Source organism: Populus nigra, chromosome 15, assembly GCF_951802175.1.
Source record: "Populus nigra chromosome 15, ddPopNigr1.1, whole genome shotgun sequence".
Classification (NCBI taxonomy): domain Eukaryota; kingdom Viridiplantae; phylum Streptophyta; class Magnoliopsida; order Malpighiales; family Salicaceae; genus Populus; species Populus nigra.
This window is the reverse complement of record NC_084866.1, coordinates 1,720,915-1,734,802: the sequence shown is the minus strand read 5'-3', so window position 1 is coordinate 1,734,802 and position 13,888 is coordinate 1,720,915. Positions and strand designations below refer to the sequence as shown.

Below are 13,888 nucleotides of genomic sequence, written 5' to 3'. Positions count from 1 at the left end.
GATATTAGACTCCATTATTTTTATTTATTTACAATCTATAAATTTTTTTATTAATTCTAAAAATAACTCGGGTTATATCGGTTCTTTTTATTTGTTGTTCTTTGTTAAATTTACTTTGGAAATTTGTTTAAATTGATGTTTTTATTTTTTCCTTCAATGTTAGATTAGTTATGAATTAATTTTCTTTTTTCAGTTTGTCTTTCAAGGTTTGAGTATTTTGATATTAGACTTCTTGATTTTTTTTAATTTCTCTCATGTTCGTCTATCCTAGTTTTATCACTTAAACCGCTTGCTTAGCAAGTTAATATGGGTTGACTCGGATTGTTTTTATAATTTTTATAATTTTTTTAATATTTTGTCCTACAACATTGGATTGTTTTATAATAGACTTTATAATCTTTTCTGGTTTACTTTCTATTGGGTTATTTCATTCACGTGATTCGAGTCGTAGAATTGTGTTGGCTTGCCCAGTTTGTTGGTTATTTTTTTGTTATTATTTTTTAGTTTCATCATTCTAAGTTGTATTTGTTTGGAATTGGATTTTGGTTTTTTTTATTGACTTATCCCGGTCTCATAATCTAACTTACATATTTGACATGTTCACTTAGGTTATCTCATGTCGATTTTTCTTTTCTTTTTCTTTTCAACTGATTAGATGAAATTTTAGTTTTGTTGCCTTTTTTTTTATTTCAATAATCATGTTTTTGCAGGTTTCCATGAATTGTTTTTCTAAATTGGTTCATTTAGTGTTGTTATTTATTCTTATATTATATTATTAAATTATACCAATTTTTTTCTCAATTAAATCTATGTCCCGAGTGAGCGTTCGCCCAAATATTTTTTATAACCGATAAAAAAAATACAAAAAAAATACTTTGGCCTGAAGCATAGCTCAAACCCATAAACCTAGTATTAACCAAATAGAATCAAAAGCATTGGGAGATTGAGTTTGTTGTCCAATCAAATTTGAATTTCAAAGGAAAATCTTATCTCATATGCTATAGGATTTAATTAACCGGGGAATTCAAATTAGGGAGACACGGAAAAATTTTAATTGTGATTTTTTTTTCTTGGGAGGCTCGGACAGCCTCGAATTGTTCCATGAAAAATTGTTTCTTTCAATTCAGTTCATTTTTCTTTTATATTCAACCCTATTAATTCAATAAATTATCCAATTTCATCTTTATAATTTCAAAATTATTATGTTTCAGGTCACGAGGTAAACCCAATTAAATCATTTTTATTAAAAAATATTATTTTTGTTTTTTTCTTCATGTTACAACAAGTAAATTTGGGATTGTATTTGAATAAGTTAAACATGTCAATAAAAATCGACTCTTAAAGTTTTTAAATTAATTTATTATATAGAGTCGAGTTTAATATGATATAACTTAAATTGTTTGCCCTATGAGAGTTAAAATGTAGGTTTACATTTTAGTTATTCAAGTTGTGCTTAAGTTATTGTGTACAAGTAAAATTATTAAAAAAAATTTAATTTTAATTTTTTTATTATATTATATAAAAAAATAGATTGAAATTTAATGTATGAAAACTTAATTAAGGATATCCTTACCCAAAAAAAGGCATTGTTAATATCTAATATAGAGGTCAACTATTATACACACACATATATTTTTCACTTAATCTTTTCATAAATGTGTGTTTGAGATTATAATATACGGTGTTTTTTTTTAAAAAAAATTATTTAAAAATATATTAAAATAATTTTTTATATTTTAAATAAACACATCAAAATTATTATAAAAAATTAAAAAAATTATAATTTAATATTATTTCAAGCTAAAATCACTAAAAACCAGCCGCAAAACTCTCTCTCTCTCTCTCTCTCTCTCTCTCTCTCTCTCTCTATATATATATATATATATATATATATATATATAAAAGGCTATTAACGCCAGCGCAAGCTACGTTTCCAAGCATATAGAGGTATCAAGGATATTGGATCCCGCAAAACAAGCATAAGCCAGAATATACCCCCAATGCACTACGAAAATGGATGATACATTCAGCAGCATCAACACCGCTGTAGCTTTATCTTCTTCCTTTTTTTGGTATTTAAAATATAAATTTTATTTGATTTATTAATTACATTTCACAGTAAATCCACTAATTTAGTAATAATCTATGCAGTGAACGTGTCTCGTTAATCTAAAACCATTGATAGACATCAATGAGCACTTAATCTTGTCAATTTAAAAGTTTAATTAATTGAAAAATAGTAAAAGGAAAATTGAGAGACAACATATACTATCTATTTCCTTTAGTTATCTTACCATAATAAGCTAGTAAACTGAAGATCAATCCAACTGTTAATGTTTGTTTTTGTTTTGTAAAAATATTTTTAAAAAAATTTAATTTTTTTTGTTTTAAATTAATATATTTTTGGTGTTTTTAAATTATTTGAACATGCTGATATAAAAAATAATTTTTTAAAAATAAAAAATAATTTTAATATATTTCTAAATAAAAACCATTTTAAAAAACATTCACACCTATATTCCCAAATAAACATTTTAACTCTAACTTTGATTATGTGTTGAAATTAAAACCTTCGATGATGATTATCTCTTACACCAAATTTAATGAGCAATAACTATTTTTGTGTGGCCTTGTTTTGGACGGCTATTATAACAATAATATTTACTATAATGTCTATAATTAAACACTATTAAAAAATAATTGTGTTGAAAATATTCAAAAAATAGATAATTTTAGAGAGTGCTTGTTTATCGAGTGCGGTGTACGTGTACCTCACAAAGAAAGCATTTTCTTCATGAGTTGACAAGCACACCCTTTAGATGTAAAAAATTGATTGAAAAATACCTGACGGTACAATAAAAACCACCAAAACTTAAAAAGAAAAAAATAATAATATCTACAAATTAAACGTCTCTCTCTGCCTTTGCTCCCTCGCTTTTTTTTTCCCCAAGCTAATTCTCTCTTCCTTTGTTTTTTGTTTCTTAACTCGCAATTTACACCAGCCGCCTGGTTAAGCATCGAAGCACAGGCCTGCCAAGCCTGAGAGAGGGATATAACATCACCCTTGACCTTCCGTAACATCACCCTTGACCTTCCGTTTTTCTTGCAAGATTTTGTTGTCATTGACTACAGTTGATTATACCTACGAACGTTGTCGGTGACCAGTACATACCCAAATTAAGATCTGAGAAATTTTGCAGATCTCTGAAATTCTTTGGCTGTTTTCTTTATCTGGGTTTTTGTTAAATCTGTGAAGCATTCATGGGTTGGAGATATAAAGCTGGTTTGTTCTTGATAGCTGCTGTTGTTATTATATGGGTCACCTCTGCTGAAGTTACCCAGGTAATTTTAACTTAGTTTTTTTCCACATATTTTCCCTTTTTTTTTGTTGGGAATTGAATTGCGTATGTGTTTTGGTTAATTTGTGAGTCGTTGATTAGATGTGTATATGCACATTATGTTCATGGTATCTCAGGGTTTATGCAATTGGCTCAGTTGTTGAAACTTGAAATCAGCATTTGCTTTTGTTTTGTTTTGCCTGAGATGCTATGGCTGTTTTTTGTTTTGTTGTTGTTGGAATTGTTGTTGTGAAACAAATACATTTTTGTATTAAAAATTCAATTTTGAGATTGCTTAATTATAAAACTTAGCTGTATTGATTCACCCTTTTACATTTGATGGGTGGTTTGGGAGTTTTTTCGGTGAAAGATTCTTTGGTTTACAAAGAAATGAGGTGAAAAGAAGGGGAACGCCGAATTTTGCAGAAAATAAAAATTATCAGGCAAATAATTGTAGGTTATTTAGTCGAGCTGGTGATGGAAAGAGCGGAAGTGATGCATGTGAATATAATAGAAAACAACACAGATCTGTAATAACATGATTACTATCTTTCTTTACTGTAGGTGGATAGCCGTAGGAATTATGTTCGTGCTAGTGTTTGCTAGAGAATACTTGAATTTTTATTGAAATTTATGGAAACGAAACTCTAAATGATAAGTTTTTTGTGCATTTTAGTTTTTTGCCCTAATGAATGATGTATTGGTATAAAAATGCATTGCCCTTGCCCATCAGGATATCTTTGCAGATTATAAGCAACCATTTGCAGTGACATATCTTGGAGCTTCTCTTATGGTGGTTTACCTCCCATTGGCATTCCTTAAAGACTGGATATGTAATCTGCTAAACCGACGGACTTCTAAAAGTGGTAATGATGCAGCCAACATAAATGGGTCATCCGATGAATTTAGCTCTCCTTTAAGTCACAAAATCTTTGAACTGGAACTTCAGGGAACTTTGACGAAAAAAGGCAGTGAACTGGACCTTACATCTTCAGAAGAAGGAAGGCCTTTAGTTTCTAGACACAAGGATGATTTGAATGTTCTGAAACATGAAAAAGAGCTCACAGCCAGAGAAATTGCTATGTGTGGTTTTTATATTGCCCCTATCTGGTTTGTAACAGAGGTGAGGCTTCTTCAGGATTATCTTTTCCTTTATGCCTTTTGGCACTATAACAATCCATTTAATGTATCTAATATTGATCAAGGGAAAATACCAACATTGCTTTAAAATGCATGTACAAAACGAAGATAAGAATGTTTCTATATTGCTTGTCCATGTATGTATGCTAGGCTCACTCTTCTTTTTTGTAAAGGCTTTCAGTTCATAAAATTAACAGGAATTCAAGAAGGTTCTTAGTTAACCTCTTTTGTTGTGGGCAGTACCTATCAAATGCTGCACTAGCACGAACGAGTGTTGCGAGTACTACAGTTTTGTCATCAACTTCTGGACTTTTTACTCTTTTCATTGGTGCATTTTTGGGTCAAGATTCTTTAAATGCAGCAAAGGTGATAGCTGTCATGGTGAGCATGGCTGGTGTTGCCATGACTACTTTGGGAAAAACGTGGGCTGCTGATGACTCACAACTAAGTGCTTCTGTGTAAGTCCACTGCTCTGTATTTGTTGGTTATGCTGCCTTACTTTTAACTTCCCTATCTGTCAGCATAAAGCGAAATAAGGACATCATTGGTGCTGTTCAATGTGCCCTTATAAGGTACCTTTCTAGTAATGCACCAAAAGACTTTCCAATTCAGGTTCCCAGTTCATTTTTTCTAAAGTATGAACAGAAAAGTGATAGTTAAGGTTTGTTTGTCTTCTAAGGTGAATGTTACCTGCACTGAAAATATTATAGAGCACTGAGTCAAATAGTCTACTGATACTTCAACACATTTGATGCAAATACCATGGTTGCTCTACGTGCAGTAGCATCTTATGCAGGATTACAACTTCATCAAATTTGAAATGTTTTATCTGAGCAGCTAATATTTAATAAGCTTTCTCTCTGTACTTCATTTGTGGGCATTGATGGTTGATATTTGTGTTTAGAAATGGCAAACGCTCTCTTGTTGGGGATCTTTTTGGGCTTCTCTCAGCCATGTCATACGGACTATTTACAGGTTGGCTCACTTGATTGCTTCATATATTTTGTCCCAGTATACATAGGTGGTCATTGTTCTAATTTAATTCTGCCAAATTAGTGTTAGTGTTTCACTTTTCGATCATTGCTGCAGTTCTTCTTAAAAAGTTTGCTGGAGAAGAAGGAGAAAGGGTTGATGTGCAAAAGTTGTTCGGATATATAGGATTGTTTACTCTAGTAGCTCTGTGGTGGCTTGGTAAGATGTGTTATTTGTTCAATGTCCTTTTATTGGGTGAAGTTACAATGCATAAGACCAGTTAGAATCATGGGATCATAGCTTTCTAGGATGTGATTTGATGATTTAGGCACAGAATACTAGTCATTTGCGGAGTCATCATTCAACCTCAGATAGACTTACTAGTTCAACTAAGAAACTTTATTTTTGTCATTACAGACCTGGAGTTTAGATATTGATATTCTTAAAGCAATCTTGTCTTACTTCTCAATTTGTGTGGTGATGGCTCTGTTCTGCATTTGGTTTCCGTTTCAAGCCTTGATTCAATCTTTTATATATATATATATATTGATGTTTTGATGTGCAATAAATCTGAATTAAAAACAATTTATCATTTTGATTTCATCGTTCTCTTTTCCTCTTGGGTTTTCTTTGCCTGGATGTATCATATCCTAACTGACTGAATCATTGTTTTCTGGTGGTCTGTCAGTTTGGCCATTGACAGCCTTGGGAATTGAACCCAAGTTTACAATCCCTCACTCTGCTAAACTGGATGAAATAGTTCTTGCCAACGGCTTTGTTGGAAGTGTCCTCTCTGACTACTTTTGGTACATGAAAGTAACCCGTCTCTATATCACTGCTTCATATTCATCATTCCAGCCTCTCATGCTAAAGTTGCTTTGCTCCTGCTAGGGCATTATGTGTTGTATGGACAACTCCATTGGTGGCCACCTTGGGCATGTCCCTCACCATCCCTCTTGCTATGCTAGCTGATATGGTGATTCATGGCCGTCATTATTCAGCAATTTACATCCTTGGTTCTGTTCAGGTAATGAATTCCATTATCATAAAAGTGCTTCTGAGTTAAGTTTCTTCGACATCATGGAAAAAGATTAGTATTCAATATATCTGCCACAAATTAAAGTACTGAGATTTAGCTAATGTCTGTGTCATTTTCTTCTCCTTCCATCTTATGATGAAAAGGGTGGAAAGCTGCTACTAGTTTAGTAACAACTGTCTGGTCATCACTCCCATGCATATAAAATCTTTTGTTACAAAGTGATGATGGCATTTGGGTATTGCTTGATTAAATGACCCGTTGCCTTGTTTTTTAGACAGGAGCTGGAGTTTGTTAGTTGTGTCTTTGCGGAATAAATGACAGTGTAATCCTATCAATTTGATGTTCTTTTGTCATGTGCTGCAGGTTTTTGCTGGGTTCGTGATAGCTAATCTTTCTAATTGGTTCTCGAAAAAGTTAGGGTTATAGCATTCAGTGAAATCATGGCCTAAAGCAATCCTGCTTTTTTCTCAGGGCCTTTCTTCTCCAGTTTGATTTGATCCTCGATATGTGTTGTTGTTACACAAATGTACCGTCATCACAAGTGTAAATGTAAACCACAGGTTTTGTATTTTGGGATGATCATGCCTGTTGGAGGGAGGTGCCCTAATTGTAAAACACATTTTTGTTCGAAGGAAAAAATATTATCTGTTTTTTTTTTTTTACTTTGCAACCAGTATTTTAAATATTATACTTTTTATTTTGTATGCAGATCTGATCAATTTCAAGAGTAAATTTTCATTATTGCAGTGCACTACAACTATACAATACTAAATAACATACCATGAAATATTTTGAAAACCAAAGAATCCATTAACTGCAAAGATGGTGGGTGCACGCCACCGCTTGTTAGAGGGTCACCTTGAGGATTGGGTACATCGTTAATTCTTTCTTCTTTCTTGGTCGGTGGTGAGGCAAACGGAGGCATATGGAGGGAGATTTGACAACTTTAAGATTCATCCCTCTTCTATTGTCTCTCCTTTTCATGTAGTTGTTGTCGTTGATGGTAATGTTGTTGATGACATTGTGAGGTGGTGATATTGTGTTCGGCGTGACTCTGGTGGCTAACATTGAAATAGGTCGTTGTTGATGAGGCGGCGGCGTGACTGTGGTGGCTGCCGTTGAAAGAGGTGGTCGCTGAAAAGAATTTAAGTTAATAGGCAGGTTGAAAAATATCAACTCTTAGGATGCTCGGTGTAATTTTTTTTTATATTGTTCGTTACATGTCGAAGTTAATATGTAGGTTCAAGTCTCGAGAGTATAGTCGTTAAAATCAATTTTGGTTTAGCAGATTAATTTAGAAAATTTAGAATTTAGAGCTTCTCCTGGTTTCGAGTTGAAATGGACAAAACAATAATCCTACTAAATTTGTTCGGTTCAACAAGGTTTTTAATCATCTTACTAGCATTGTTGAGTTTACGAGGCTGTTTGGTAATATAATTGTGGGTGAGATTCACCCGCAATCATACATATTACTGTTCGGTTAAAAAAAACATAATTTATAATGATAGGACCTATTATTTTTGCAGCTGTGCCGCAGGTTTTGTAGAAGCAGTATTTTGCTGCTTCTCGTGAGGGAGAACCACTAAACATTAGAGTCATGCTCTACTGTTCATTAAAGTGAATAATTTTTTCTTCGAAAAACCAGTACAGTTAATTGATTTCACTCGCACTGTTTATACGAACGTGAACAATAATTTTTTTTGTTTTTTTAAAAAATTAGTTTAAGGTTAATTAAATTTACTTGTATTGTAATCTCAATTTTGTTCCTGATAATATTTTACCTAATTTTATTGCACACTCAAAAAATCATGGAAACTGTAGTTCTTGTCAGATGTATTTCATACGTAATGTAATTGTAGATAGTTATTATTATTTATTTCATGATGTAATAACAATAGTTAAATCTATAATATTTAAATTAAAAACTATCAATATTAATATATATTTTTTAAAATTATTTTATAATCTTAATTTCAAAAGCATTTTTAACCAAACATATTAAAACTATTTTTTACTCAACTTCAACTTCAACTACAATTTTAACCAAACATATATTTTTTTAAACCAACCTCAACTAAAAATAATTTTTATAAAATAATTTTTTTAAATCGCAACCGCAACAGTAACTACAATATCAAATATATTAAAGCTAAATATATTAAAATTATTTTTGCTCAACTTTAATTTCAATTATAATTTTAATTAAATATATATTTTTTCAAACCAACCTCAATTAAAATATTATCCTGCCTGGATTCAAATCTCAGGTTTTCTACCCTTCGGATTGCCCTTCAATTTCATTGTAGCAGTCGCCTCGGAAAGGTAATGCAATTGAGACTGTCCTTTCGAGAATGGATGGTGCTAAGAGCAGGGCCGGGCTGCTGCCTAATAGTGATAAGGGCGAGGTGCTCGTTTCTCATGGTTTACAGCTACATCAAAATTTGTGTTAATTATTTATTTTTTAATTATTTATTTAATATTAAATATATTCCAGTAATAAAATAACCCCACCTCTTCCTTATTATCTTTGTAACTCTTTATGTTAAGAGTTTAGCTGTTATTATACTATTTTAATCCATGTAATTTTGTGTTTATGTAAATAATATTAAGAACACTAAACCCTTTTAATATATTTTTAATGTGTCGTTGCTCTTATTGCATATGTAAAATGCAATTACTGATAGTAAAAAATCGAAATCAACACCCGTAGAGTGACTAGACTAGAAACCTTCCAAAAGTTTTTTTTCTTCTACTTTTTCTTCTTTAATTTAAGGGTCATGTATTATTTTCAAATTAATTTAAAGAGGTGTTTATTTTTGTAGTTAAAATATATTTTAAAAAAAATTTAAATTATTTTTGTTTCAAGTTATTTTTTTGTTTTTTTGAATGATTTGAGTTACTTATGTTAAAAATAAATTTTAAAAAATAAAAAAATTATTTTAATATATTTTTAAATAAAAACACTTTCCCGTAATTCAAACAAATAAATAAGTAAATTCATATTTTTAATTGATCTAGATTGGATAATTTACATAGAAACTTGAGAGAAAAATTAATAACAAAACGCAATTATTAATAATTGTAGCATCATGGCTGGTTTTTTATATTTTTTTTTTCACCAAATCGGAGTGGATTTAATTATAATATGAAAAGAATAATATAAAACCCAAAAAAAAGAAAAAAAATTGTTTTTTTTTTGTACTTCCCCAAGTCACTTGTGCGGTTGTACTAATATTTTGGGCTAAAATGGCTTTGTAACTTTCTTGGTTTAATGCCATGGAACTATGGGCTTAGGCCCACATTGATAGAAAACTTCTTATTTGCAAATATTAAAAACGAAAACCGGTAAAAATAAGGATTATTGTCTAATTAGTAATTACATCAGAACAAATGAACAATAAACCACATAAAATTTATTTATTTTTCTAAAAGGACTGAATCTAGTTTTTGTGAGCTGCTGGAGGCTTGAAGCTTTCTCTGATTAGCTGCTATCATGGCATCGTTTGTAAGATCGAAACCGGTGATTCTCCTCCTCGTCGTTCAACTATGCCTCTCTCTTCTCTCTCCATCCCTCGCAATTTCATCTGGGTACGGTTTCTCTTTTTTTTCTTCTTTTTTTTACGTTGATTGCTTATTTTCATATTAATTAAGTTATTGTTTTCTTTATTACCAGGTCTTCTGGTGATGGTTACACAATCAACGGTAGAGTGAAGATCCCAGGTAATTATTTTGTGCAATTTACGTGTTTCTTCCATGTTAAGTTTTTCTTGTTATGCTCCTTAAACTCAATACTCCAGTCAATAATTTTATTTTTAAGATGGTGTCTTTTTCTTGGTTTGTTTGGTAAAAAAATATCGGGTTTGTTAAGACCTTTTGTGGGCCATTTTTAGGATGCCCAAATTAGTTCTAAATCCTATTGCTCTTGTTTTGAGAAATGTGTAAAATCTACGGTAGAAAAGAGTTGTTTGTTGTTTTATGAGAGTATTAATGGATGATGAATTTTGATGTTGGGATCTTGGTCGGGGATTCGTGTGAATTTAATTGTTCTAGTCCATCCTTGGTGAATTGTTGTTAATCTTAGTTCGATTGTGAAAAAGAGTTCTTTTTTGTTGGGAAAGGTGCGAGTAAACCGATGCATAGCATAAGGTCATGATAGTGATTTCTTTAGAAGTAGAAGTCCAGCCTCTGTCTGCGAAGTAGAATTTGCAAAATAAACCATATCACTATGATTTTGTCACTAATGTTGGTAGTGCATAAAATGTGAAACTATGACACGGATTAGTTAGCCTGTGCAAGGTCAAATAATATTCTGCCTTGGCGAAGATAGTATCAATAGATTGTTGATTTGTGGCTTATTTTTGTCTAGAACAGCATTAACGAGTATATTTTGTTTTGTGTACTTCTTACATCTATGTTTCTTCTTTGTATCCTTCTTTCTTTTTTAGTTCATCTTAGATTTTTCCTGAATTTGCTAAGCAGGTATTGATGCAAAAGGACTTGGAGGTCATGGAAAGATATCCAATGTCAAAGTTATACTAAATGGTGGCCAGCATGTTACTTTTCTGAGGCCTGATGGATATTTTTCATTGTATCCTACTGTTTTTTCCTCCTTCTATGCATGGTTGTGTTCGAACTTGACTCGGTGATAGCTTTGGCATGCTTTTTTTAAATAGCATGATTCAATTCTTCATATGCCCTTTTAGTAATTTAATCAAATCAATTATTTGAAAACCATACCCTTTTCCATTGGTTGTAGGTTTTGGGGGGTATTTGTGTTGAGGGTTTGACTGAGTAACTTTATTCACATGTAAACTTTGATGTTATAGCATTAAGGGGATGCTAATAAGCACTCTCTATTTACTTCATTCCTTGACTTGTCTATTAAAAGTCATAATGTGCCAGCGGGGACCCATTTAATTGAAGTGGTTGCTACCGGCTATTTCTTTTCTCCAGTAAGTCTTTCAATCTGTAAAATTTGATTAGTGCATTATCATGTGGTATTATATTCCCATTATCGAATTTTCTTTAAAACCTTTAGGTCCGAGTCGATGTTAGTGCTAGATTCCCAGGTAAGGTTCAGGCAACACTAACGGAGAAAAGGAGGAGTCTAAGTGAAATGGTATTGGAGCCATTAAAGGAAGAGCAGTATTATGAGGTTGATCCTTATCTCTCTATTCATCTTGATATAGTTATTTAAGGAATTACTAACCTACCTTTTCGCCAAATATCTTATTCTCTTGCAGATTAGGGAGCCCTTCTCCATAATGTCTGTTGTCAAAAGTCCGATGGGTCTCATGATGGGATTTATGGTGTTGGTTATGTTTGTGATGCCAAAATTAATGGAAAACATGGGTAAAGTACTCTTATTCACAAATTGCATGGCTTTGAGGAATTGCACTAGACTTGATAGTTGACTTGGCTCATAGATTTGATTTTTTGAATGCATAATGTCACTTGAGAGGTTTATGAGGTGAATTACTGCCTAATAATGCAATGTTTTGACCGGCAGAAGAACATGATTTTTACTCCGCTGCATCCATTATCCACTAATTTGCTGTAACTGGTTCAGGAAGTCATGGAGAATTGTGTTCCTATTCTGGAATTTTAGGATTTTAAATAGCCATTTACATGGCTAGTACTTTTTCACATGCATTGATTCTTTTCATTTTCATGTTTGATATTCTTGACACATTCAGCCATAGACATTATTTTCCCGTGCAAATTATCAAGAAAATCTTATTTGAGTATTTCTAGCAAGTGAAATGACATAGTTTTACCATTTCTCAATCTTTAATTTGTGACCTCTTCAGCTCCAAGAATTTGTTTTAATTATTTTCTGCAATTATTGGCCTCAAGTGATTTGCAAACATGTAGCTTTCACATGCAATACTCCTTGGACAAGCCTTTTTTCACATGCCCATTTGCCTTCAACCTTGTATCAGCGAGTTTGACAACTTGCTGTTTATGTGACTGTTGACATGAACCTGGACTTCCATTACACATGTTTTTATATTTTTTTGGAGCTTGTCTTTTCATGTATTATATGACCAAATGCACATTTGAAGATTAGTGGAGCTTTCCACAACATTATGCCAGAGTTGTTAACTCGACTGCTATAGATGACATATTATTCCACTGTTTTTTTTTTTTTTTTGTACTTTACCAACCATATTAATCTGTTTATGTTTGACAACAGATCCCGAAGAAATGAAGAGAGCACAAGAAGAAATGAGAAACCAAGGAGTTCCATCCCTAGCAAGTATGTTGCCAGGAGCTGCAAGGAGCAATAATTAGAGGTGAAATGCGATCCTTCTATTCGATTTAGGCTAAAAGAAGTAATATAACATTATTGCTATCGACAGTCATATCTTCACTCCAATCTGGTAGTTGGGAGATGCTAGTTTTACTTTGTTGACAATGCTGATGGATGAATTTACTTGGAAAACACTAAATTGTGTAACACTGACATCATTACTCACGAGTTTGTTTGCTTGACGGATAGACAAAGCCAAAGCCCTAATTTCCATGTGCTGTGTCTCTGACATGTTGATTCTTAAACTCGAAGCTTCTTGCAAAGAACCAAGTTAAAAGAAGTTATTCCATCGGACACGGATGATGTAAGTGGTCTGTGTGGGCTGTTCTATCATCTATTTAAACAGGGTGGTTGCTGCAATAGTCTTCGTTCGTTTGTTATCTGCTCACCCAATTCAGTCACAGAAAATAATTAAATTTGACTCAACTCATGGTAACTTGAAGTCGTGGAAGAAAAAACCCAGTAAACAGCTTAGGGACTGCCACAGAATGGCTCTGCTAGTCGTGAAAAGAGCAAGGGCTACTTCTTTGTTCAGTTCATTTTTTTTCTCTCCTTGTTTTGATCAAAACTATGAGTTGACTGGATTTGATGAAGTTAGGTGATCAACAAAAGTTGTTGCTAGAATGATCATGAGGAAAATAATTAATTAATCTTTTGACGATCAGTGCTATGCTTAATTTGATATTTCTCCATTCTAAAAAATATCCCTTTATTCCTTGTCAATCACACATATTATCTATTTTTATATATATTTCTTAAAATAAAATCAAGTAACAAATAGATATAAATTACAAGGATTAATTAATTATTTTCAAAACTAAATAGATTATTTAATTTAATTTGTAAAATTATAAAAACTAATTTATAATTTCCTTGGTAATAAAATCCTACGTGTTATGAATGTTGTGCTTTTGATTTGAGATAATCTTAAAGTAGAAAAAAACACATGAAGACTAATTTTATAAAAAAAATGTTAAATGATGTAATTAAAAATAAATCAATTTTATAGAAGGATAACTTAAAAAAAAGATTAAAGTTAACTTGTATCAATTTTTAAAACTCGTGACTCTGATTATGGTGTTGGGA

General features: G+C 31.9%; 2 protein-coding genes across 2 annotated transcripts; both read left to right on the top strand.

Annotated features, from left to right (window-relative positions):
- The first annotated feature begins 2,893 nt into the window (after nucleotides 1-2,893).
- LOC133674859 (uncharacterized vacuolar membrane protein YML018C-like) lies at nucleotides 2,894-7,147 on the top strand. Its single transcript, XM_062096137.1, has 8 exons — nucleotides 2,894-3,342; nucleotides 4,072-4,461; nucleotides 4,719-4,936; nucleotides 5,383-5,453; nucleotides 5,568-5,669; nucleotides 6,139-6,256; nucleotides 6,342-6,477; nucleotides 6,853-7,147. The coding sequence occupies exons 1-8, from the start codon at nucleotides 3,262-3,264 to the stop codon at nucleotides 6,913-6,915; spliced, it is 1,179 nt and encodes a 392-aa protein (XP_061952121.1). The 5' UTR covers nucleotides 2,894-3,261; the 3' UTR covers nucleotides 6,916-7,147.
- Nucleotides 7,148-9,851: 2,704 nt separating this feature from the next.
- Nucleotides 9,852-13,015, top strand: LOC133673744 (ER membrane protein complex subunit 7 homolog). Its single transcript, XM_062094623.1, has 7 exons — nucleotides 9,852-10,077; nucleotides 10,163-10,209; nucleotides 10,969-11,077; nucleotides 11,378-11,441; nucleotides 11,528-11,644; nucleotides 11,733-11,841; nucleotides 12,686-13,015. Exons 1-7 carry the CDS (start codon nucleotides 9,983-9,985, stop codon nucleotides 12,781-12,783), a joined length of 639 nt encoding a protein of 212 aa, XP_061950607.1. The 5' UTR covers nucleotides 9,852-9,982; the 3' UTR covers nucleotides 12,784-13,015.
- The last annotated feature ends 873 nt before the right edge of the window (nucleotides 13,016-13,888 follow it).

Excerpts from the sequence above, each read along its gene's own strand:
- LOC133673744 (XM_062094623.1), top strand. The coding sequence starts at position 9,983 with ATGGCATCGTTTGTAAGATCGAAACCGGTGATTCTCCTCCTCGTCGTT. Across the intron at positions 10,210-10,968 it reads CGGTAGAGTGAAGATCCCAG|GTATTGATGCAAAAGGACTT; the intron begins GTAATTATTTTG and ends TTTGCTAAGCAG. Across the intron at positions 11,442-11,527 it reads CCGGCTATTTCTTTTCTCCA|GTCCGAGTCGATGTTAGTGC; the intron begins GTAAGTCTTTCA and ends TAAAACCTTTAG.
- LOC133674859 (XM_062096137.1), top strand. The coding sequence starts at position 3,262 with ATGGGTTGGAGATATAAAGCTGGTTTGTTCTTGATAGCTGCTGTTGTT. Across the intron at positions 3,343-4,071 it reads CCTCTGCTGAAGTTACCCAG|GATATCTTTGCAGATTATAA; the intron begins GTAATTTTAACT and ends CTTGCCCATCAG. Across the intron at positions 4,462-4,718 it reads CTATCTGGTTTGTAACAGAG|TACCTATCAAATGCTGCACT; the intron begins GTGAGGCTTCTT and ends TGTTGTGGGCAG.